This window comes from Megascapheus bottae, chromosome 14 (assembly GCF_031878675.1).
Source record: "Megascapheus bottae isolate mThoBot1 chromosome 14, mThoBot2.hap1, whole genome shotgun sequence".
Classification (NCBI taxonomy): domain Eukaryota; kingdom Metazoa; phylum Chordata; class Mammalia; order Rodentia; family Geomyidae; genus Megascapheus; species Megascapheus bottae.
The window spans coordinates 24,652,153-24,678,750 of record NC_143522.1 but is presented as its reverse complement, the minus strand read 5'-3'; the positions used below and the strand labels follow the sequence as shown (position 1 = coordinate 24,678,750).

At 47.8% G+C, this 26,598-nt stretch overlaps 1 protein-coding gene across 1 annotated transcript in view; it reads right to left on the bottom strand.

The window, feature by feature from the left end:
* Positions 1–26,598, bottom strand: part of Rin3 (Ras and Rab interactor 3) — an 84,566-nt gene that overhangs the window by 33,987 nt on the left and 23,981 nt on the right. The window contains exon 3 of the mRNA XM_090344727.1: positions 12,863–12,983. Coding sequence (XP_090200853.1) covers positions 12,863–12,983 — 121 coding nt within the window. The remainder of the gene's footprint in view (positions 1–12,862; positions 12,984–26,598) is intronic.

Here is a 26,598-nt window from a genome sequence, read left to right as displayed (position 1 = left end):
GCCAAGATCTGAGGATTAGTGTTCGAAGCTAGCCAGGGTTGGAGAGACTGTGTGGTTCATGTGGTAGAGTGCCAGCCTTGAGTGAAAAAGCTAAGGGAGAATGTGAGGCCTGGAGTTCAAGCCCCAACACACACACACATACACACACACACACACACCCCACCCCCTCACACATATACACATAACACGGCATTCTGGGCTACCCCACAGTGCAGGTCTCTTTGGCTTGGCGTTGGTTTTATGATAATTCTGCATGTTTAGCAAACTATCAGAATATATCTCAAAGCAGTGGGATATTTTTATATCCATACCAGCTATGTGTGAGAGCCAGTGCCTCTATACCCTTGCCAGCTGCTGTTACTGTCTGTCTTCTTTATTGTAACCATACCAGGGGTGTGAAGGGTAACTTGTGGTTTTGATTTGTATTTCATTCCCAGTGCATGAGGTGAATTTACATTGAACCAATGAGAATTTTATAATGTCTTCTCATTCCCCTTGCTATTGAACTTGAATTCTTTACGTTCTAATTTATTTTGGCCAACAGAAAAACCCAGGCCTCACTGGGTTTTGAGGAGAAAAAGACCACTATATCAGAATTCACTTAGCCAAGGACTCTGAGTGATGCCCCTCCACATAAACTCAGCCTTCCATAAGAGCAGGCAACTTTGAAACCTCCAGAACCTCTCACTTTGAGCACATTGTGGCCAACAATACAAATTCCACGTTTTTTGGTGGTATTATAATTTGCTAGATTGGCATCTAATTTGCTAGGCTGGCATTCTGCCACTTGAGTCATGCCTCCAACCCTGCTTTTTGCTGGCTATTATTCAAACTATGATCCTCCTGATCTCAGCATCTTCAGTAGCTCAGATTACGGAATGAGCCACCAGCACCTGACTAACAATCATTTTTAGTCGACTATTTCCACTTGTGGCCTCCATGTGAAGGGTGTGCTCAAGGCTACCCGTGAGTCGGCACTGGTCCTATGCGTGAATTCACCGGCAAGTACCTACTGCATTCATGGCCTAGGGTGATGGGTAAATGGGTATGCAAACTGACAGAAAGCCTGATGGCAGGGCCACAGGGCTGGTTCCATTGGCCCTGGCCAGGGCACGTGTCTGGAATTCTTCCTGAGGGTAGACTGTTCAAAACAGTCAGCTCATTCTCTTTGGATGTATGAAAACTAGGTTGGCAGTGGGAAAACACCAGGACCGAGGTCTCACTATACACAAATGAACCCTGGGACATTAGAAGCCAGTGGGACTCCAGGTAGGGTGGATGCCCTGGCCCCAAGGACAGGCACGGTGGCCTGACCTTGAGAGGGTTCAGTGCTTATAGAGAAAGACCGACCCATCGTACCTGAGCGCAGCAAATAGTCTTCCCCCAAAGTCCTTGTTACATCCCAGGGCAAGATCCTTTTAATCCTCCTGCCACTAGATCCTGATGGGTCCTTGCCCACCTACCCCCTTTTTAAGCAGCACTGGATCTGAACTGGGCCCCTGACAGAAAAGCCAGGGAGTGCGGACACAGCATTAAAATGGATGGGGCAGGGGAACAGCTCCAGAGCCTCATGCAGGAAGGGGAAGGAGTCCCCTCTTCTAGGGCACATTCACTCTGCCACCATCACAAGAGGATCCCCTACAAACCAATGGAAGATGGGGATCCTTCCCCATTTGCATCAGAGCTGTTTTTAGTGTGTGTGTGTGGGGGAGGGCCCTGTAGTTGCCATGGAAACCACAACTTGGCTGGCACGTGGTGAAGAAATGTCCGCTGTGGCCATAAGGCCCAGTTTTCTGAAACATGCAGGTTGCTTCCCTTGTCCCCAGGGTGAGACCAGAGAGGCCAGCAGCCACAGCAGGAAATGCTTCAAGTCATCACCCAGGCCTACAGACAGCTCTGGTCCACCATTGCACAGATGGGGAAACTGGGGTCCAACCTTGCATGTTGGCAGCCTGGGTTCTGTCTGGGGCTGTTTGGGAGGGTTTATACGTTTTTATTTATTTATTTTTTTTGGTGTGATACTGGAACTTGAACTCACCTTGCTAGGCTTCCAACTGAACCACTTCATCTACACTTGGGGCCTTTTTTTGGCGTTAGTTTGTTTGTCAGGGAGAGCCTTGCGTTGTGCCAAGGATGGCCTCTGACTATGATCCTCCGGTGTCTGCTTCCCATTGCTAGAATTACAGATGTGTCCCATGATGCCCAGGCTATTGGCTGTGATGGGGCCTTGCTAACTTTGTCTAGACTGGCTTCAACTCTCAGTCCTCATATCTCCGTCTTCTGCATCACTGGGATTACAGGCATGAACATTGTGCCCAGCCCTGATTTTGTTTTGTGACTGCCACCATTCCCTTTCCCCAGCTTCCTGTGATGGACTATGTACAGATTTGGAGAGTTATAGATTCTCAATAACGATGCCAGGCTCTGAATTTCCCACCCTTTTCATTTCTAATCAGTCTTATCCATCATCTTTTTTTGTTTTGCCAGTCCTAGGGCTTGAACACAGGGACTGACCACTGTCTTTGGGCATTCTCAAGGCTAGCTCTCTACTACTTAAGCCGCAGCACCATTTCTGGCCTTTTCTGTATATGTGGTACCAAGGAATCGCACCCAGGTCTTCATGCATGCTAGGCATACACTGTATCACTCAGCCAAACTCCCGGCCTCTTCATCATTTTTTTTTTATAGATGAGACTGATGCAAAGATACATTAAGACACCAACACAAGAAGATGACTAAATCATGACCAGACAGATGCCAGCGCCTTCCAACAACCCTGGCCCCCTGCAATGCTCTGCAATATCTGACCAGATCATCAACCATTGTTCAGAAGAGGAGTGCGGGGTGGAGGGTAGTGCCTGGGGCACTGGGGTTCAGGCCATAGTCCCATTTCACAGACAGAAGAAGCCTTCCCTGGGGGCAACCTTCATGGGCAGAACTCTGGTTGCACTCCCAGTTTTGGGTACTGAAGCCAGTGCTATGACATCCCACCATGATGTGGTCACAGGCACCACTAAGGCCTACAACGCAGTTCTTCTGAGGTCTAGAACTTTCTTGGCCATGTCCGGTGCATGCTGGGGCCTGTGATTTCTGAGATCATTGTCTGTGAGCTCCATGCGGACAATGGAAGTGAGGTGATGCTCTACTACACTGTTCCAGGTAAAATAAAAGATCTCCATTTTGGGGAATTGTTCTTTCCTGTTGAGCAAGTGTGAACGTGAGACTTCAGAGTGTGAGAAGGGAACACAGGGAAACTGTCACAGTGTAGACAGAGACTCTGGCAACTATTTATAGGTTCAAATGCCAAAACACAAGGGAGGCAAAGGACAGATTTGCCAGTTGCTGTGTGTCAGGAAAAACTAAATAAAGAGCAAATGACAGGAGGGACTGGGAGAAGGAGCAGGCAGGGGGCAAGTGCAGGGCAGAGGTGCCAGCCTGGGGAGCCCAGACCCGGGGGGCGGGTCTCACTGCTTCCCCTCCCTGCTCCCACGACAGGCCAGGGCGTGTCTGTGAAGGGATCCAGGTGGGAAAAACATTGCTGTGTCAGGAAGCAAAGAGGATGATGGGTAGGAGGAAGGCAGGTGATGCTGGGCCCAGCACTGCAGGGAGCACAGCCCCAAGTGCCACGGGGCGCCCCCCCCACTATGAATGCCAAGAAAACCGCTTTGACCTCAGGCTCCTTCAAAGTCTCTCCTACATGGCATCCATTATAGGTTTAGAAGAAACCTCCTGTCACTCAGACGAGCTGGAGACCCGGGGGTGTGGAGGTAGGGGAGGGGTGGTGGGCATCTTGTGCTTGGTCACAGATCTAGGGTATCAAGATGTAGAATGTAGCTTGGAAGAGTCCAATTCCCCAGTCTGTGGCCTGGTTTTTTGGGCCCCACAGTCCATGAGGAATATGAGACAGACAGGCATTAAAAAAAACTTTCTCAGAGATGGCTATGTTACTCCAAATAGGGCCCAAGGCCCAGGGTTCCATTCTCATATATTAGGGTGGTAGACTATAATCTGAGTACAGGACCAAGAATCTGAGGCAACTCAGGCGATGGTGCTACTGCCACCTAGTGGTCGGATGCCAGGGATGCTGTAGACAACCTGTTAGGCCCAGCTGGGGCAGTCTCCTACAACAAGGAAATGGATGACAGATTCCAAAAGTCAGAAACCCAATTCTAGAGTAGGAACCGATGTGTGTACCTCAAGATGGCAGGGGCTCAGGAGTACTATGGATGCCAGCACCTTGCCTGCGCCCTGGCTGTCTCTGGCTGGCTCCCATTCTTTGCTTAACCCTTCCTGGGATCACAGGGACATTCATTCACAGGGACATACCCAGCATCCTGCCACGATGTAGACCTCCCTGTCTAAATAAGACATTTCTGTTTACCTAAAGGACAATCCTCAAAGATATCCCAAAGTCGCATCCACTCACCAGTGTTGGGGGTGCTTTGTCTTAGTGCCATAAAATCCTCACCACTCAAATGCACCCATCTCTGCACTCCTACGGCCTGCTATCCTCAACTGAGCAAAGGAATAGACAAATGTCAATAGAAATCTAATTACTGAGGATGAGTGGTTCTTGCTTCTCAAGTGGACCGGATATTTCCCTGAGGGTAAATTTTCAACTTGGGAGCAGTGACACAAAGCTAGGAATATGTATTTGGAGGCAGGTTTCAAGGGGGGGGATCTCAATCCTGGCTCTGTCACTTGCTAACATGGGACTCTGAGCAAGCCAACAGGATTCAATCTGTGCCTTAGCTTCTATCTAGTGGGGGTTTATGATTGCTTTGGCTAGCTATTGTATTGCTGTGGAAAAAATTACTTGAAAACTTGACTGGCTTCAAATAACAACTACCTAAGTGCAGCTGATGAGCTGTGGGTCAAGAGTCTGGGCAGGCCTAGGCTGGATGGCTCTTCCATTTCTGGAACACTCACTGCATTATTCAGTGGCATTCACCTGGTTGCTGGTCTGGTATGGAAGGTAGGAGATCTTTGTGTAAATCTGGGAATGCTCAGGTTGGATGCAGCCAATCCTGTTTCCATCCTATTTCCATTCCTGTCCCATAAAGTTTCCAGGTCATTGTCTTCAGGATGGAAGAGAGCATTTACAGTACAAGCTAAAGCTCCAGCTCCCTTAAAACCTCTGTGGAACTGGTATCGTATCACTTCTGCTTTAGTTAGCTGGTTGAAGCACACTCTAGCACAGATTCATGGGGAGGGGCTATGGACTACCTCTAGATGGGCCAACTGTCAACAAATACACAAAAGGAAGGGTGACTTAGGAAATGGTAACCTCTGTTATGTCACCTTTATAAATAAACATAAAAATTATATCTATAGGGCTGGGAGTTTGGACTAGTGGTAGAGTGCTTGCCTTGCATGCACGAAGACTTGGGTTCGATTCCTCGGTACCCCACATACATAGCAAAAAGCCGGAAGTGGTGCTGAGGCTCAAGTGGTAGAGTGTTAGCCTTGAGAAAGTCCAAGGACAGTGCTCAAGCCCTGGGCTCAAGCCCAGGACTGGCAAAAAATTATATATATATACAGGGCATTTTAAGGATGGAATGCAATCTGGCGATGTGTGTCTGTTATCCGTGTCACATAGGAGGCTGAGATGGCAAAGATCATAGTTCAGGGCCATGAAACATGAAACTCCATTCTAATGGAAGACACTGGGTGTGTTGGCACATCCAGTTGTCCTAGCTTTAGCAAGAAGCAATAATAATAATAAATAATAATAATAATAACAATAATGAGGGAGCAGATTGCACTTCAGGCATGCAGATAGGAAGTAAGACTCTATCTTAAAAACAACCAGAGGGCCAGAGGTGTGGCTCATGGAAAATAATATATATAAAAAAAAGAATGAATTCATCCCAAAGGCTTAACAAATGACTCTCATTATTGTTCTACTTCCTTATCCTTTCTCACGATACCTAGCCCAGGCGTCGAACCTAGCAAAGTGTCAGCACATATTTTATGTCATGATTCAGTAGAGGGAGAGGCATATGAAGAATGTTCTAGGTTGGGCAATATAGAGGATGTTTCTTTTCTTTTTATAAGTACTGGGTTTGAATTCAGCCTTGTGCTTGCTAGGCAGGTGCTATACTACTTGACCCACACCCTAACCCATTGCTTTTGCTATTTTCAATTAGGGTCTTTTTTTTAGGGGGGGGGTGTGTGTTCTGGACTATTATCCCCACAGGGTCATGGACTTTCTCACTTTCTCTCTCTCTCTCTCTCTCTCTCTCTCTCTCTCTCTCTCTCTCTCTCTCTCTCTCTCTCTCCCCCTCCCTCTCTCTCTCTCCCTCTCTCTCCCTCTCTCTCCCTCCCTCCCTCCCTCCCTCTCTCTCGTCCTAGGCTAGCCTTGAATCTTAGCCTTCCATTCTTAGCCTTCAGCCCTATGAGCCACCATGACAGGCTAGAAGAAGTTTTTTTGTCTTTTTTTTTTTTTGCCAGTCCTGGGGCTTGAACTCAAGGCCTGGACACTGTCCCTAAGTGCCCCTTTTTGCTCATGGCTAGCACTCTAGCCATTTTAGCCACAGCACCCTTCTGGCTTTTTCTGTATACTGGGGAATCCGGGGCTTCGTGCATGTGAGGCGAACACTCTACCACGGAGATAGACTCCCCGCCCTAGAAGGAGTTTCTTGTACCAACTTCTTGAGTCACATTCTGTAAACTAAGGATCCAACTGGAGTCCTGAGACACTGGTATGAAACTGGAGTTCTGAGAGGCTCATCAGAGAACAGAGCAAACACACACCTAATGCACTGTTTACCCTTTTACAGGTCCCTCAAGGGCCCATCAGAGGCTTTTACAGATGAGGAGAAGGAGCTCAAGAAGACTCAGGAGCTTGCCCAAATTCAATAAGGCAGAAAAATGACCCATTGAACATCAAATCTATGTCTGCCTGGCTGTTGGCTCTTTTCTGACACTGATATACTTTTCTGACATGCTTTGCTTGTCTGTTCCTCTAACAGCTTCCTCAAAGGCATGGTAAGCTCCCCGCATGGTGGAGAGAAATGAGAATAAGAAGTCAAATAACTTGCTTTAGTTCCCAGAGCTAGTCAACAGAAAGAACTGAATATGAAACCAAGGTTTATCTTTCCTGATATCTGCAACCAATGCTATTGATTTCCCTCTAGATCTGCTATCCATTGCCCAAATTTGATCAGTTTGTATTTTCATTTTCATTGACTTCCAAGTGTTTTTAAATTTCTCCTGTGATGTCTTCTGTGGTCCATGTGTTATTTAGATAAGAGTTATTTAATCTCCAAATATTTGGGGATTGGCTGTTGAGTTCTATTTTAATTCCATTGCAGGTTGAGAGAAAACACTGTGGGATTTCTGTCTGTCAAACTGGTGAATGCATGACCTAGAATGTGATCTACTTAGGCGAATGTTCCAGTTGAGCTGAATAATGGACACATTGCGGTTGTTGGCGGAAGCACCTTCCAGACGGTCTGGTTTCTCCCACTGATAGGTGGCCATGTAGAGTTCAAGTGCATCCGCCCTGAGTTTCTGCTGGTTGGATCTATCCATGTCTGACAGGAGTGGTTTGAAGTCTCCAATGTGCAGTGGCTCTCTCTAGTTTTCTTTCCAGGTCTATGGGTCCGTCTCTACTTTTTGTTGTTCTATTAGGCACATGCACACTGAGCATTAGCAGGTTCTTCTCTTTACCAGTATTTAACAGTCCTCTTTCTCCTGGGCTCAAGTCTGTTTTGTCTGTATTTTGTATAGCTGCTCCTATTTTCTTTCGATTAATGTCAACACGGAGTAACTTCTCCTCTGAGTGTTTTTTTAAGAGTGTGTTTCTTGTAGACTGCACGCACGTATTGTTTCTTGATCCACTGGGACAGGCTCTTCCTAGTGGTGCATCTGGACCACATTCAGTCATTATTGATGTATGAAGTGTCTACCAGAAAGGCTCAAGTGTTGAAAGCTTAGTTCCCTGGGGGCAGCACTATTCAGAGGGCCACAGGGGTGCTAACTTTATCAATGGATTAATCCATTGATGAGTTCCTAGCTGAATGGGCTGTTAGGAGTTGGAGTCTGGCTGAAGGAAGTAGGTCTCTGTTGATGTGCCTTGGAGGGTACTTGTACCAACTCCTTCCTTCCTGGTTGCCATGAGGGGAGCAGCTTTGCTATACTACATGCTCTCTACCATGATGCTTAGCTTTGACACAGGCCTATAGAGACTAGCCAGGAGACCATAGACTATAGTCTGAGCTCAAACAAACCTTTCCTCTGCCTCCTCCTCTTCTTCCTCCTTCCCCCTCATCCTGTTTCCTCTCTCTCTCTCTCCCCCGCTCTCTCTCTGCTAGCCCTGGGGCTTGAACTCAGGGCTTGGACACCTGTCCCTGAGCCTCTTTATGCTCAGGACTACTGCTCTACCACTGAAGCCACAGCACGACTTTCGGCTTTTTCTGAGTAGTCTGTTGGAGATAAGAGTCTCATGGACTTTCCTGCCCAGGTTGGCTTCAAACCATAATCCTTAGATCTTAGCCTCCTGAGTAGCTGGAATTACAGGTGTGAGCCACCCATGCCCGGCTAAAACTTCTCTTCTTAACTTGTTCATATCAGGTAGTTTGTCACAGTGTCCACAAGCTGACTACTGAACTGATGTCTACCATATTCGTTACTGTTTTCTACTTGTCTTACTTTTGGTCTGGTTCTTCTCTTCTGTTCTTTCTTTCTCCTCTCCCCCTCCACCTTTGGAATTTTACCTGAGTAGTAGAAACAGTTCTTCCTTTTTCTCTTTCTTAGTATCAGCTATACACAATAACTTATTAAATTAAATTCATTCCTGATAATTTTTTGCAACCCTTGGAGTTGAATGCAGGGCCTTGCATATGCTAGGCAAGTGCTCAACCACTGAGCTCCACTCCTGGTTCTTTTAATTTTTATCTTTAGACAGTATCTGGCTAAGTTGCTTAGCACGCTTTGAACTTACTCTGTACCCCAGGCAGGCACTAACATTTTGATCTTCCTACCTCCGTCTCCCAAGTAGCTGGGATTATAGATATGTGCATCTACACTTACTTTTGAACTTTGCAATTTATATTTACAAAAAAGTCAGAGTGTTTTCAAATAGCATCATAACGCTTCACAAAGAACAAAAGAATCCTAATTCCTCCTTCCTTTCCCTTCAGCATTGCTGACATCACTGTGGATATATAATGGAGCACACTGATGCTGTAATTACTTTGGACAATGATTACCTGTTAGATCAATTAGTAAGAAAATAAATATTTCATCTTCACTTTCACTTACTTCTTCTCCAATGTGCTTCCTTTTTATATACGGTCAACTTTCTGATTTTGTTTTGTTTTGTTTTGTTTTAGTCAATCATGGGGCTTGAACTCTGAGCCTGGGCACTGTCCCTGAGCTCAAGGCTACTACCTTGCCCACCGAGCCACAGTGCCACTTTCCGTTTTTTAGTAGTTAACTGGAGATAAGAGTCTCACAGTCTTTGGTGCCTGGGCTGGCTTTGAACCAAGATTCTCAGATCTCAGCCCCCTGAGTAGCTAGAATTACAGGCGTTTCGTGAACCACTGTACCCAGCTCTCAACTTTCTGATCTTTATCATTTTTCTTCTCTCTAAAGAAATCTTAACACTTGCAATTCACGTCTGTCAGCAATAAATCTCTTGCTTCTTGTTTGTTTGAGAAAGTCTTTCCGTATCCTTTATTTTTGAAGGATAATTTCACAGGATGCAAAATTCTGGTGGGTTTGGGTTTTTTTTCTCTAAATATTTAAAATACTTTTTCCTTTTTTTTTTTTTGCTTCTATGGTTTCCTTCCTTCCCTTTCCAGTATTCCATTACTTCTATGCTATACTCTGTAATGATTAGTTATGGAATATTCTGTTCTTTTTTTGTATTCTCTTTGCTCTGCAGTGCTAATGAGTTTGTTCTCAGCCATGTCCAGTCTATCTAGCCTAGTACTCTTCAATTTGGTCCTTGTGTCTAGCATTTCTTTTAGGGTACTGCTTGCTGTGTCTGTTTTATCCATCGGTACCCTCTACATCTTGTCATGTTGGTTAATTCCTGGTCTGATAATTCCCATAGATGAGTATTAAATCTAATATTTATTCAGTTTCTTCAACCTGTGGATTTTTGTCAGTACTTGAAGACGGGGTCATTTCTAAATGGAACCTAACATGAGATTCTGTTCTCTCTCCCTCTCTCTCTCTCTCTTTCTCTCTCCCCCCACCCCTCCCCCCAAACACATGTTGCTCTTCTAGTTGCACTGAAGCATATTTGTTAAAAAGCTTTGGCCAAGCCAACACCCAGGCCCAAAGTCCAAGCCCCTTGACAGACCAAAAAAAAAGCTTTATCCATCCCATCATTCAAGTGAAACATATCACACACATACACGCACACTGGTCCATCCACATTATTTCTGTGCAAGCCATTGGGGTGCAGGGTAGTTTGTTATAGCAACAAGACTGCCCTGAACTGACTGGTGCAGTGTCTTCCAAAGAAACTAGAGAACATTCCAAGCCCTCAGAAAGACAGAAGTAGTCAAAGGGAATGTTTCTTGCTCAAAGCAGACAACGCGGGGCCTCAGATGAGGCTGCTCACTCACTTTCGGGGCCTCCCCTTGTCTCATCCTGTTGCCTCTGCTCTGGGTGGGGAACCCCAGTGCAGGCTCCAGGTCCAGGCCTGGGCCTTTCCCCTGACCACTTCCTCCTCAACCCACCCCCACAGCCACAGTGGCTCAAGTCTTAGGCAGTCTGGACGCACTGGCTCCTCCCAGAACTCTCTGAGGGAGGCCATCCGTGCCCTCACAGACAAGGATTTTGAGCCCGGAGAGGCAGCGTCCCATGCCCTGATCACACAGGAAGCAAGACTCAGAGGTGGGATGGAGTGGACTGTGTGGCTTCCACAGCCTTTGCTCTGTGCACATGGTCAGGGGTATAGAAGAGAACAGAAAGAGAGTGCAGGTAGGCATAGTGAGCGAGGCGTGAAGAAACAGATCACCTGCTACTTCCTTGACACTATCTGGCCTTTGTCCTAAGGGTGATCCCTGGAGAAAAGAGGTTTGGGAAACAGCAGGCACAAAGCATAGACATGCTTACATGGATGTCTTTGGAGAATATGCTCAAATAAGGATAAGAGTTGGGTTGCATGGATTTTTTGGTTTATATTTTGGTGTGTGTGTGTGTGTGTGTGTGTGTGTGTGTGTGTGTGTGTGTGTGTGTGTATGGTAGCTTTGTACTGTCCAGGCTGGCTCTGAACCTTGATCCTCAGAACTCAGCTTCCTGAGTAGCTACGATTATAGGCATGAACCACCAATGCCCATCTTTGGCTTGTGTTTTTTTGTTTTTGCTTTTTTGGTTTTTTTTTGGCCAGTCCTGGGGCTTGAACTCAGGGCCTGAGCACTGTCCTTGGACACATTTTGCTCAAGGCTAGCACTTTGCTACTTGAGCCATAGCACCACTGCCAGGAGGAACTGAACCCAGGGCTTCATGCACACCAAGCAAGCACTCTACCACTAGGCTATGCTCCTGGCCCCTTGTTTTTGTTTTCCTGATAGATCTTGTGCTTTTTACCTGTGGCTAGCCTCAGATTTCAGCCCTTATATCTAGATTGCCTGCGTAGCTGGGGTTGCAGTGTGAAGCACTAAGCCTGGCTTCTTGGTGGAAATGGATTCTTGCTAACTTCTTGCTTGGGTTGGATTCAAATCACAGTCATCCCAATCTCTTTCTGAGCAGTTAGGATTCTAGGATTTTTTAACTTTTTTTTTTTTTTTTGCCAGGTCTGGGGCTTGAACTCAGTGCCTGAGTGCTATACTTGGGCTTTTTCAAGGCTAGAACTCTACTACTTGAGCTACAGCACCACTTCCAGCTTTTTCTATGTCTGTGGTATGGAGGAATTGAACCCAGTTCCTGGTGCATGCTAGGAAAGCACTCTACCACTAAGCCAAATTCCCAGTCCTGGTTGAGAATATTTAAAGACTATGCTTCTGACCAGATAACACCACTTCTCAACAGTGTTTGGAACATTCTATGGATCCTTCTATCAATACCCAGTATACACAGGATTAGCCCTGAGAAGAAGAGGAGGCTAACTGGTGGTGGAACCCAGAGGTCCAGAAAGGCCCAAACCTAAAAATCTTACCCATTGGCATACCCCCCCCACCCCGCCCTAGCACGGGAGACCCCACACAGCTTTCTTTCCATCAAGGCCCCAGCTTGCTTTGTACACACGCAGCGTGTTTGCCTTTCAACCTCACAAAGTTCAGAGACACACCCAGGTACAGGGACTGTATGTCCATTGAACAGAAGGGGACACTGTGGTACCGTAGAACCAGGTGACTTGTCTCTTATCACGGTATGTGTGTAAGCTAAGATGTTAGAGGGAGGGGCAGGGCAGACATTTTCTTTTCCCCTCTTTTTTTTTTTTTTTTTGCCAGTCCTGGGCTTGAGCTCAGGGCCTGAGCACTGTCCTTGGACTTTCTCAAGGCTAGAGCTCTACCACTTTGAGCCTCAGCACTACTTCCAGCTTTTTTTTTTTTCTTTGTATGTGGCACCACGGAATCGAACCCGGGTCTTCGTGAATGCTAGGCAAGCACTTTAACCACTAGGCCAAACTCCTGGCCCCTTCTTTTCCCCTCTTGTCTTCCCTTTCTCTAGCATCCTGATGCTGAGCCTTCGAGAAACTTCCCTGTGGCCATGGACACATAAGCTGAGCTCAGAGCAAGTCTGATCAAGTAGCATGTGCAGGCCAAAAGACTTTCACTCTCTGACTTTTAAGTACAGTGATGCAGAGTGAAGGGGCTGTGGTTAGTAGGGGCTGGGTTTGCTGCTTCCGCTGCTGGGGGAGGGACAGGGACCTGGAGGGGAGGGGGGGGCAGGGACTTACTGGATTTTTCTTCTCGGATGGTGTACTCCAGCACTTCAGAAGAGCTGTCATTCAGAAAGTGGAAGTGAACACACAGCACCAGGTGCTTCGAGCCGCCGCTGTCTCTGCGGACAAGGAATGTCTGAAACGGAAGAAACAGTCAGCTCCTGAGTCAGACTTGGGAGGGGGCTAGAAAGACAATAGTAAGGTGGGAGTCGGCTGGAAGGTTCCTGAAACAGGGCCAAGCACCCCTGAAGACCCCACCTGGGACTTCTGTCCCAAGAGCCACATAGACTTGGCCCACCACCATGTGGAGGTTCCTCAAGTCTGTTTCTCATTGGCCTGCTGAACATGTCAATCACAAGGCACTGCAGATACAGAGTCTGTGAGGGGAGGGGTCTGGGCCTCCATCCAACATACTGGCTCCAAAGTGGGGCATCTAGGATCCAGGAAAGCCTGGGAGTATAAGACACAAGTCTGCTTCACCAGGGTTGCCTAGTTATAAGGGGGTGAGCTGGGGTTCAGGCTATTGAATTTGAAACTATTATGCTGCAAGGCGTCTCCTTACAAACCCCAAGTTGTCTGACAGATCTCTGCTGCTGGGCCTTCTCTCTACACTGACAAAAGACACCTGCCTCTAGGCCAGGATGCACTTGTGCTTTAGTAAGGAAGCATTTGCCAGGATTGTGCCAGATGGTGGCTCTAAAGGGCCTGGACATTGGTTTTGCATCAGGAAGTCCCCAGAGGGCAGTGGTCTCAGGGGCGGATCTCAGGATGGGCCTTCCTTTGCCTGCCATAACCTCTGCTGCTTTACAATGTCCTCTCCAGTCTCTAATGGCCCTGCCCAAGCTTGCCCCTCCTTCCTGTGACACCTTCTGGAATGTCCCCAGCCTCCTGCAGTACAAGATACTCCAGGACAGAAGGGCTGAGTCAGTTTCCTCATTTCTCTCAACCCATCCTCTCCACACATACCGCCTCTGGAGTCTGAGCCCTGCCCCCCTTCCCCGGCTTGGTCCCTAAGCAGCTGGCTGGAGTTTGACAGTGCAAGAGTATAGCCCAGTCCCTGAAGGCAGGGACACAGTTTCAGCGTGGAGGAGCACTTCCCACTAGGCTCCCAATTCTGCTGTTGCTATTGGCTACTGGTGATATATTGTGATAGCAGTGCAGTTGTTAATAAGATGTAATCATGTCACCACGGTTGATGACACCTTCCCTGTCCCAGCTGCCCCAGGTGTAAACATCAGAGCACTGGATCCCATGATCCCACTTGCTTCTCTTTTTCAATCGATGGGAGCTGTAGCTATTCCCATTTGACAGATGGGGAAACAGAGGCAGCATGGCAAGAATACTTCAGATCCCTGTGTAGGGCTAGTGCTGGGGCTGGGTTTGAGCAAAGGCCCTTAAGACTCTAGAGCCTAGACATTGGACCTCTGTCTCTGAGGTCCTTTCTCTTGAGGTCTTTGGGAATCTCTGAGTGTGAGAGGACCTTCAAGAGTGGTGGTGGCGAGTCTATTAGTCCCTGCCTGTGGCTTTGTTTTTTTTTTTTTTTTGCCAGTCCTGGGCTTGAGCTCAGGGCCTGAGTCCTGTCCTTGGATTTTCTCAAGGCTAGAGCTCTACCACTTGAGCCTCAGCACCACTTCCGGCTTTTTGCTATGTATGTGGTACCGAGGAATCGAACCCGGGTCTTCGTGCATGCCAGGCAAGCACTTTAACCACTAGGCCAAACTCCCGGCCTGCCTGTGGCTTTGTTAGGAAAGGAGGTTAGCCCTCTCCACACACAGGGGAGGCCAGGTGCAGGCAGAGGGAGGTAGGAAGGTGGGGTGCCAGCCTGGGAGAGGCCAGCCTGGGAGGTGCCAAGGGCCACCTGGCATGCTTTTTGCTTTTCCAGGCCCTAAGGAAACACCTGGCACCCATCCTTTCTTCTTCTGCTTAGCCTACACAGAACCTGAACTTGATCTGCCCCCAGGACATGGCCCGCTTTGCCTCTTTTCTAAAGGTCAAGTGTCTCCTTGTCCATCAGATTCATGGAGGCCATTGTGGGTGCAGCATTGGGTGTCAGCGAGCATGGGTGACTGGTGCAATGAAACATAGTTGCTCTTTGTCCCCAACTCCTGGCATAGCACTGTGAACCCCTGGGGATTTCCTGAAAGCCAGGACAGGCCTCATTCATAAGGAGCCCTTCTGAGAGCCACCCCCTGACCCCCGAGATAATACTGACAGGTGACTCCTAAGGACCCTGGGCTTGCAGGAAGAAGTTGCCCCCAGAGACTGGTGCAGGATTAGAATGCTGCACCTCTCAGACACACTCTGACACTGGGGAGGGGAGGGGGCTGGAGACAAACTCCCCCAGAGTCCATGATTTAATCAGCCATGATGGGGACATCAAATATCAATCAAACCTCTGAGCTGGGAGCTCAGGGACTCCCTGGCTGATGACAGTGGGGCGGCGGGGGGTGGAGAGAGAGGCACCAGTTTCTCAGAGCAGGGAGATGGGGAGCTCTGTACCCTACTTTTCACAGACCTCACCCCACGTGTCCCTTCCATTTGGTGCTTCCTGAGTTCTGTGCTTTGTAATAAGGCTATCACCATGATGGTCACCTTTTCAGGGAGTTCTGTGAGATGTCCTGTCACACCTGAGCAGCTGTCACAGGAGCCCTCCAATTCCTAACCATGCTGAACCGAAGTGTGGGTGGCCTGGGAGCCCTGGCTTTAACTGGTGGCTTCTGCAAGTGTGGCTCATGTGTGTGGGGGGGCATAGGTCTTGGTTGCCACCCAAAGCTCAGGTATGGAGCGAGGCTCCCCTGTCCCTCTGTGGGGTCACGAATCACAGCAGAAGCAAGGACACTGGGTTCCAAACTCTGGATCACCGTCCATTAGGGTGAATATGGCAAGTAAGCTTTTTCTTTCCAAACTAAACTAAAACAGGAGAAAATAGAAGACTCTTGCTTACCATAAGGTGGGCTTTTTATTAGCAAGAGAATCCTGTACCATGGGCCAGAACTGCAGTATAACAGGTGCTGAATCTTTACTCCCGGAGGCTTACATTTGCCCCTTCATATTTGGTCTCTCTCCTCTTCCCCCCACCCCACTGACTGCTTTTCAAGGTGACCTGAATGACAAGCCTTGCTTTCACACCCACTGCATAACTATGTCTAGAACTTTCCACCTTGCTCAGACACAACTCTCCATCCTGCATCCTGCATCCCATCTGCCTGTAGACAGAAGCTCCTCCTTCAGGGAGAACTTTATTTAGTCTAAGCTCCGGCTGGCTCTGAGCAGCCAGCATCAGCCCTGTGACCAGGGGAAATTTCATGGCTTCCCTGACACTCCAGGTTCTGATCCATAAGTGGGCGTAACACCCGCTGCTACCATATAGAAAAAGAAATGTGACCACAGTCTTGCCTCTGTGTGGGAAGAGGGCCCCAAGCTCGTCCATCAGCAGGGTTCCACAGAGGCCCTTCTCACCCTTGTCCCTCCGTTGTTTTTTTCTTTTTAAATCTTTGTCTCACAGTTTCACTTTTTTTTGTTTTGGTACCAGTCCTGGGGCTTGAACTCAGGACCTTGGAACTGTCCGTAAGCTTTTTTTGCTCACAGCTAGCACTCTACCACAGTTCCACTTCTGGCTTTTCGCTGGTTACTGGAGATCAGAGTCTCATGCGAATTTCCTGTCTGGCTGGCTCCAAGTTGAGATCCTCAGATCTCAGCCACCTCAGTATCTAGGATAATAGGCATGAGCCACTAGCACCCAGCACACTAATTGTGCTTATTGTGAAAAAGATCTAGAGATTTCCTTAGCTGAAGTTGGGAAGATAAAATGCACAGAGAGAAGGCAAATGCCGTGTCATGAACCAAGCCTGAGGGTGTCAGCCAATGGAGCTAGAACTCTAACCAGCACCAACACTGTGCAGAGGTTTGGTACCACTCTACCCCCGCCTCGGTTCCAGGGTGAGTCTGGAACTTCACCTTCTGCCGGGTGAATGGTGACTGTATAGCAGGCTGGTGCAGAAGCAGGTCTTGGGCGGAGGGGTGCCAGCACACCATGGACCATCTCTGGTTATCCAGCCTGCTTATCTGCCTACTGGAAGACGGCAGTGAGAAGTCCCTCACGCTGCACTCTGTGGGCCCCCAGCTCTGGACATCCCTACATTACGGGCACCAAGCTTTCCCGAGAGGCTCTTATCTTCTGCCTGGGTTCTTAGATGAAAACCACAACAAGGAGGGCTGGCGCCCAGCTGCTGAGCTGTGGGACATAAGTGGAGCAAGGACCCCTGAGAACATTTCAGATTGTGGTACATTCCCTGTGCCTAGACCAGGAAGAGTTCAGTCGGTGCCAGGAAGAACACATGTGTGAGCTGGTTGCAGCCTCTGCCCAACATGTGCTTTATCTGAGTCAGCAGAGCACTGTGGAGCTGGATGGACAGCCCGGGGTTCTTCTCTCCACCTCTGGGGGCTCCGTGAGGCCACCTGGGGTCACCTGCCTCCTGTCAAGCTGTCAGATGATTGTAGCAGCTTGACTGAAGTACAGAAGAACAGTAGAAACACCGCTCAGCTGCACCCAGCCCAGCCCGCCAGCCCGCACAGCAGAGAACACGTGCGGTCAGGAGCGCTTTGGCTACAAATTGTGCTTTACTATGTGACAGAGCGAATGGCATGGCTATGGACAGATATGGGACTCAGCGCCTCTTCCTTCTATAAGACATGGCGAGGTCCACAGCTCAGTGACAAGCCTAAGAAATGGCCCAAGCCCAGATCTACAGCTACAGGAATCAAGATTCAAAGATATACAAAGCCTCCTGGCAACATTTCACTTGTTAGTTAGAATCAGGACAGGATGTCAAGAGCAGGGCAGGAACCTTCCAGAAAGGGTAGCTCCTCACCCATCTATCCCATCAAGTGCTAAATCAATGCGCCAGCTAGGGGCTTTAGATATTCCTCTCTACTCAGGTGGGAGGGATTGGTAAACGAAGGCCCAGAGCTTTGGGCCTAGGGTTTTTTTTTTTGTTGTTGTTATTTTGTTTTGTTTTGCCAGTCCTGGGGCTTGAAGTCGGGGCATAGGCAGTGTCCTGAGCTCCGTTTGCTAAAGGCTAGCACTCTACCATTTGAGCCACAGTGCCACTTCTGGCTTTTTTTCATTATGTGGTACTGAGGAATTGAACCCAGGGCTTCATGAATGCTAGGCAAGCACTCTACCACTAAACCTCATTCTCAGCCCCTGGGATGCTTTTGCATAAGGCCAAAAGCTCTGGAGCCAGAGACTCCAAGTTCAGCCCTTTGTTGGCTGATCAGAGCTATATGGCATCTCCAGGCTGCTTCCTACCAGCCAGTCCTTGTACCAGAATCTGATTCTGATTCTGACTGCGGCTCTGTCTCTGACAGGAGAGGCATTGTGCGTGGCCAAAGCAAATCCCGTTCCCCTTTGCCAACCCAATAAGGCATCTGGAAAAACATTTATTCTATAATAAAAAGACAGGGAAGAAAGCCTATAAACTCCTACCTAAATGGGCAAGAAGCCTAGAGTTGTCTTGGCTGTTCTATAACCATGAGGCATCCAACCTGAATATCAAAAGCCAGCACCCCGAAGATGGCAGGCAGAAGGGCAAGAAGAACTTAAACAGAAGCCATCAGGAGTTTCCCTGGATCCAGCCTCTGGATTTTCCTCGGGTAAGCGAGAGTACCCTATGGCTGACACTACCATCATGGCACGCCGTGGCTTGAAGCCCAAGCACTCTCCCCTCCCCTCTGGGAGCATGCCATGTCTGTGCCTCACCAAGCTGAAGTCCCAGTCAGCCCCCTCTGTCCTCCTCATGTCCTTTCTCCCTCTGTCACCCCCCTCCCACCACAGTCCTGACCTAGGAACTATCAGAAAGCACGATGCTCTGTCTACATTTGTGCAAACTCCTGGTGCCACGCCCACTGTGGGGTCCAGCTTTCTTCGAAGCTAGAGTTCCTCCATCCATCTTCCCCCAAAATACAGTGGACACTGGCAAGAGCTCTGAGCCGTGAGTAGGGAAATGTATGCACTCTCCATTTCTGAATGAGTCTGCGCTGTCTCTTGGCAGGTCACTGGCTCTCTCAAGCTGGCATTTTCTTTTTTTTTCTTTCTTTCTTTCTCTCTCTCTCTCTCTTTTTTTTTTTTTTTTTGGCCAGTCCTGGGCTTAAACTCAGGGCCCGAGCACTATCCTTTGATTTTCTCTAGGCTAGAACTCGACTACTTGAGCCTCAGCACCACTTCCGGCTTTTTTCTATGTATGTAGTACTGAGGAATTAAACCTGGGTCTTCGTGCATGCTAGGCAAGTACTCTACCAATAGGCCAAACTCTTGGCCCCATCAAGCTGGCTTTTTCTAGGCTATATTTAGGGACAGAGGCTGATGAGACACATATCTCCTTCCTTCTAAAAAGTACTCTTCTAGATCTAGTACCCCTAGGGTGTTTTATCCCCCATCCCCTGGGAAGTACACTGAGGTACTCCCAGAGGAAGGCTGGTACAGCCCCCTCAGGAGTCCCTCCCTGTCTGTTTTGCTCCAGTGTGGGTTTTAGAAGGCTCAAAATGTCAGTAACAGCTGGGACAGAATTTTCTTGGGCAGAGAATTATGCAGCTACTCCACCCTCCCCCATCCCTAGTGCATTAAAAAATCTAAAGTGAAATAAATGTACTATAAATGGTTTTGGTTTGAGCCATCCACATTTTGGCCTGCACCATCTAGAGCTGTCTGCTTTTCTACTTTTGCTATTTTAAGACTATTGTCCAGTTGCACTGGGGAATTTCCTATTACGCCATTGAAGCAGGGACAGAAGAAGCTAGTTCTTCAAGACACAAGGCTATGGTGTGCATGGGAGCATGTGGCTCTATGGCTAAATAAACCCTTCTGGACACAGGTAAACATGGCAGCCACACTTGAGGTAAAGGCTTTTTCTGTCCCAGATTCTGACCAGACCTGACAGAGCTGCCAGGATCTCTGAGGCTGGAACTGGGAGAGAGGATACATTGCTCTTTTTTCATGTGTGGGAACTGAGGCTCACCTTTCCCACTATTTAGAAGGTAGCTGGGACAGGGTGTTGAGCTTTTCTCAGCACTGGTCCTGGCTCTAAATGACCTGGAGAACTTTCAAAACACTTGACTGAATTAAGCAACAGCTTAATTCAGCTGGGAGAGTTCAGAGCTGTTGTGGTTCAAGAACAGAAGGCAGGTTGGGTGTGGTATCACGTGCCTGTAATCCCAGCACTCAGGAAGCAGAGGCAGGAGAATTGGGAATTCCAGGCCAGCCTGGGCAACAAAAGGGAGATTCTATCTTGAAAAAAAAAAAAAAAGTCAAAATAATAGACCAGCACAGGAGTAGGAAGGGCAACAGTTCTGACTCATTAGCCCAGGGCTCTTGTACTTCCCAGCAGGTGGTTTTGTTTTGTTTTATGGCTTCAGGTGGGAGACTTACAAATTATAGCTTGTAAAGCCAAACCCATAGGACTGCTCACCAGGAACCTGATTGTACAGGGCGTAGCTCCACCATAAGAAAGTAAGGACTTCTAGGCATGAAGCTGAAATACTACTTTTGAGATTTTTTTTTTTCTTGCTAGTTCTGGACTCAAACTCAGGGCCTGAGCACTGCCTTTGGGCTTTCTCAAGACTAGAGTTCTACCACTTGAGCCACAGCAGCACTTCCATTTTTTTCTATGTATGTGGTACAAGGAATGGAACCCAGGGCTTTGTGCATGCTAGGCAAGCACGCTACCACAAGGCCAAACTCCAGGCCCTTTTGAGGGTTTTTGGTGGTTATCGTTGTTGTTTGTGTTGGTGGTACTGAGGTTTGAACTCAGGTCCTCAAATTTGTTACACAGGTGCCCAATCACTTGATCCCTGCTTCCATCCCGTTTTGATTTTGCAAAAGGTCTTAAGTTCTTTGGCTTGGACTAGCTTGAGTTCTATCTACGGCATTATAGACATATACATATTATGCATGCCCAGCTTGCTGTTTGAGATGGGTTTCTCTCTAACTTTTTGCCTAATGTTGGCTTCAAAGTATGATTTTTCCCCAATCTCAACTTCTCAAGTAGCTGGGACTATAGGCATGCACCACCACACTAGGCATGATGGTTTTTGTTTCTTTTTTTTTTTTTAGGTAGGCACTTGATCTATAACTCTAGTCAGTATTGGTTTATAAAAGCTCCTGTAGAGCTGGGCACTGGTGGCTCATGCCTGTAATCGTAGCTACTCAGGAGGCTGGTATCTGGAGGTCACAGCTCAAAGCCACACTGGAAGGAAAGGCTGTGAGACTCTCTTACCTCCATCACCCAAAAGAGGAAAATGTAGAGCACTAGCCTTGAGCACTAAAGCTCAGGGAAAGTGCCCAGGTCCTGAGTTCAAGCCCTAGGACTGGCACACGAAGGCAGTCAGCTGTGAACTGAAGACAAATCGCCACAAGGTGGTATCCATATTACTCACGGCAGGCCCCTTCTCCTCACAAGCAGATGGAGATGGGGCCTCTGCCATGTATGCTTCCCAGGAAGCCGAGAGGTGGCCTGTAGCACTCAGCCATCCTGTAGCAGCAATGGCACCTCCTTCCCTGGCCTGAGCACTTGAAGGGGCAAGACAGGGCTTCATCAAACATTTTTGTCAAACTAATGATATTGGAGTTATTGTTCCTTGAGAGGAGGAGACAATGAGCTCCTGCATGCTGGGCCACGGGACCACTGGCTATGGCATCTGCTGGACACCTGGGAGGTTAACACAGCACAGTTGGCAGGCGGGGGGGAGGGAGTGTCTATGAGTGTTTCTGGAGATATTAGATACCAGGGCTTTGAGCTAATCAATTTGTCAGTCCACTGATGGTGAGGTAGCAGAACTGTGGGAGGTGAGGCCTAGTTGGAGGAAGTGGGCAGCTGGGTGTGGAAGGGTTGTGTCTTGGCTCCTGTGCTTTCCTCTTAACTCTTCTCTCTTTCCTGGCTGCCATGAGGTGAGCAGTTTCCTCCACCAGGCCTTTCCACCACCATGCTCACACAGGCTCAATAGCAATGAAGTCTGCTGACGATGGACTGAACCCTGTGAGACCAGGAATCAAAGTAAATCTTCCCATTGGACATCAGTGGTTCATGCTGTAATCCTAGCTACTCAAGAGGCTAAGATCTGAGGATCAAGGTTCAAAGCCAGCTGGGGCAGGGCAGTTCAGGATACTCTTTTTTTTTTTTTTTTTTTTTGCCAGTCCTGGGCTTGAGCTCAGGGCCTGAGCACTGTCCTTGGACTTTCTCAAGGCTGGAGCTCTACCACTGGAGCCTCAGCACCACTTCCGGCTTTTTTCTATGTATATGGTACCGAGGAATCGAACCCGGGTCTTCATGCATGCTAGGCAAGCACTTTAACCACTAGGCCAAACTCCCGGCCCTCAGGATACTCTTATCTCCAACTAACCACCACAAAGACAGAAGTAGAGCTGTGGCTCAAGTGGTAGAGTGCTAGCCTCGAGCACAAAAAAGCTCAGGGGAAGCTCCCTAGATCCAGTTTCAAGCCTCAATACTAGTATGCATGTGCTCATTGTGCTTGTGCACGCACACACTCCTTTGCACTTGATTGTTTTTCTCTGTTATTTGCCATGGCAACAAAAAGTCTGACTAAGACACTTTATAAGACCATTCTTCAATAAAGGGAAGCTACTGTCCACGGAGAAATGGATGATTTCTAGACTAGGGAAGGTAACAAAGACAAGGTGATCAACTCAATCAACAAGCAAAGGCACACACACATGTATACTCATTGGCGAGCCACTTGAGAGATTTCCAGTGGTCAAGGTGGAGGCAACTTAAGTAACCACATAAGGTAGACTTAGATTACAACCCAAAATGTCACAATTCCATAGTGATGTCAGCAAGTGGATGGCTAAATAGGTGGAGCAGAAGAAACTGATATCTTAAGCAAAAGAATGAATTTCAAGACACTTACATAGCTATCTAACCCAGGAGGGAGGCTAAAACCTGCCATTCCCTCTGGGATAAGGGGAGGCTGAGGAGGGTCTCTTATAGGACGCAGCCTGTATGGATCACACAAAATTATCAATATAGGTACACATCCCAGAGCATCCAATAAGAAGCATATGAAAGCTAGGTGCTGGTGGCTCACATCTGTAATGGTAGATACTTAAGAGTCTCAGATCTGAGGACTATGGTTTGAAGTCAGCTGGGGCAGGAAAGACCATGAGACTTTTTTTTTTGTCAGTCATGGGGCTTGAACTCTGGGCCTGGGCATTGTCCCTGAGTTCTCCTCCTCAAGGTTACCACTCTACCCCTTGAGCCTCAGCCCCACTTCCGGTTTTCTAGTGGTTAATTGAAGATAAGAACCTCATGGACTTTAGTGCCCGGGCTTGCCTTTGAACCATGATCCAGATCTCAGCCTCCTGAGTAGCTAGGATTACAGGAGTAAACTACCATACCCAGCTGACCATGAGACTCGTATCTCCAGTTATTCTAAAGCCAGAAGTGGAGCTGAGGCTTAAAGTGGTAGAGAGCTAGCCTTGAGCACTAAAGCTCAGGAATAGTGCCACACCCTGAGTTTAAGCTCCAGGACTGACATACACAAAGGTGATGGAAGAGGAGGAGGAGAAGGAGGAGGAGAAAGAAGGAAGCATATGAGAATCATTTGTGTCCATTCCATCATGGACCAAATATTATTCAGACTTTATACAACCCTTGGGCTGGACGTTGGACATCCCTGTTGGGAAGCCAGCATGGAATGCGGAGGAAAAGGTAAATGACGGTAGAAAACTCCATGAGCAGGGGCTCAGCAGTTGAGCGAGGCCAGCATCACCTGGGAAAGTCATTTTGGCATTACATTCCCTCCCTCTCATACGACTAGAATGGCCTTCACCTCTAGGTCTTTCCATGAGTCCCTCTGACCCTATCCAATTCCTGCCAAGCCTGGCCGCCCTCCTTGACTCAGAGTGACAGCAAACAGGGAAGATCTGAGAATCTGTCCCGTAAGAAGAAGCCAAGAAGACAGGATGAATCTGTGGAATGTGTGGATGATTTTGTGGCATTGGGAGGGTCGGGGAGATAAACAGGACACTAGGTGGAACCTAAGGGCATCTGAAGGAAGTGATCAAGAAGGTTCAATGACTGGAGGCCACAGTTCCACAGTTTACTTGTTCACTCAGGTTCAAAGCCAGCTAGGGCAGGAAAGTCCAGGAGAGACTGAACGTGAAGGTCAGGGAACAATACTCTGTTCTCTTTCCAACTTTTCTATTATACTAGAAATATTCTAAAAATTAGCAAATCAGATAAAGGTGGCATTTGATGACCTAGTTGTTAGATATACACAAATTTTAAAAAGCTGCTGTATTCCCACATCCTTATTAGAGAAGAGGCTGCAGGGAAGACAGACACTGAAGGGAGAGGCTAAAGGGAAGGAGGTGGGACTAAGTCAAGACCACTGGTTCAAGACCAGCTCTGCTTTTCTCTGTGCCACATGGGATGGACCCACGAGGTCACTGAGCATGCCGTCATAGGTCAGGACTGTGTCTTTCAAAGTGATGATGTCATTGCCCAATGGAAATTCCACAGTTTTATAGACAGGCCACTATATAGCAAAACCTAAGGATCCTATCTTAAAGGTTCTACTGTTCCTAGCTGTGTGACCTCACGTAAGTAAGGGGGCATCTCTGCGCTTTCATTTCTCATCTGGAATTGGGGACATTGCATCTACTTGTGAGGATGAACTAAAATTGCGCCTGGTAGCCATCTTGGTCTGTTTAAATACACTCTATCACGTTGGGGCAATGAGAACAAAGGAGCCAGCGATGCATTGCTCAGAACAGCTGTCATTAAGCAACATAACTATATTTGCGTATAAATTACATCCTCTTGTATACTCAGTAACTAAAAAAAAAAAAGCAACCCACATAACTGCTGTGTAAACAGTTGCTATGTTGTTTGTTTGAAGACTGAAGTTTCTACATGTGCAAGTACCTCCTTCAAATATTTCCCATCCCTGGTTGGTTGGATCTGTGGGTGTTGATATGGAAGCCCAACTTCATTTCCATTTCTTTCCTGTGGTTGGCTCCCTGTGGAGGGCTGTTGGCCTAGCAGAGGCCAAACTCCAATCTCAGCCCTACAATTCACTAGTCATGCGATCTTGGCTGACAACTTCACTCCCAGCCGGAAGACTGTATCTTGGACAAAGTGGTCACAACCCCCATACACTCCAGCTCGTCCCAGAGGCCCTGGGTGCTCCTCGCTGACTCAAACCCACCCCCCAACACAAGGTCTGGACACACATCTTCAGATGGCCAAGAAAAATCAGCCCACTTCTTGGGCCTGTTTCTAGCAGGCACTGAATTCCCTCAGAATCTCCCAGAGGAGTGATCACGGGCTGGACGGCTACCTGGGCATGCTGGCGGCATCTGCCATGTGGATCAAATAAAACTGTGAGCACAGTCATCTTGGTGTGTGTAAGTACACTCTATGAATAAGACGCCAATTCCTGAAGCCTCCCTTCCTGTTTCAGCAGCAAGGCTTCTCTCCATACTACACCTATGCTTCCCCTTCCTTACTGCCACTCGCCCCTCCAGGAAAACTGACCTAGCAGCCAGGTTGGCCCAGGACAGCTGTCTCCCTTTACTCAGACCTTGTACCACTCCCCTCCCAGCCCTAAGCTCCATGGCCAGACTCTGTGCCAGGGGAGGCTGGGACTTTGCTGGAGGCCCAAGGGTTCCAGTCATTCCAGGCTGGACATACAAGAATAAAACCTATTCTGAGGTATGCTATGGATATGGTAATGGAAATATAACTATATAGACATAAAAACCTATGACTCTATAGACATAATGTTTTATTTCATAAGTTAATATGTTTCTATGACATACAAACCCTTAGCCTAATTTTGATTAAGTTCTAAATACTAAGTCCCAGTGATTGTAAATAGAGATTCCCTTCTTGAACACTTGTTTGTTAAACCTGTCATTTAAAATATGATGCAAAAATCAATGTTAATAAATTCTTTAAAAAAAAAACCTATCCCGGGGTGAATGAGCCCACCTACGTGGTAGGTTCTACCACCTAGAACCCACACACATCCTATGATGGGCTACTCACAGGGTAACATGGCACACGGGGGAGAACAGGTGGGAGGCAGGAGTCCAAGTGTCAAAGCAGACACAGTGTACACTAGGGCACAGGAGCACCCAGACAGCTGGGGTTCAAATCCTAGCTCTGCCACTGACTCACTGGGTCCCTCTGCTGTGACATCTTGGTCATAGAGCTGCTGTGGGCATACCGGAGCTTAATTGTGAGCAGGACAAGGAAGCAAGCCTGAAACACAGCGGGCACGTGGGGATGCTGCCACCATGTTGTGTGACTACAGAGATATGCCACAGTGAAATGACTTCTGTGAGCAGATGCATGGTCCCGGGGGGCTGGGGTAAAGTGGGCAGCAACTGCCAAATGGGGGGGGGGTTTCTTTTGGACAGAGAAATGGGCCTTGGAAGTAGAAGGGGTGGCTATTGCTCCACACTGTGAAGGAACTGAATCCTACCACCATGAACACGTGAAGTGTTGTTTTTCTGTGATGCAAATTTCATCTCAGTTTTAAAAACTATAAGCCTTCTGGAAAGTAGGTTGGGCTACAGTAGGTGGAAATGACATTTACGAGTCTTATTCACTTCTGTCCAGCTTGGGTTTTTTTTTTTAAGGTGATGAACACATATATGTACCACTTTTATAATTAAACAAATTAAACTGCTTTTTAGAAAAGGGAATTACATAAAAGAAAACATGTAT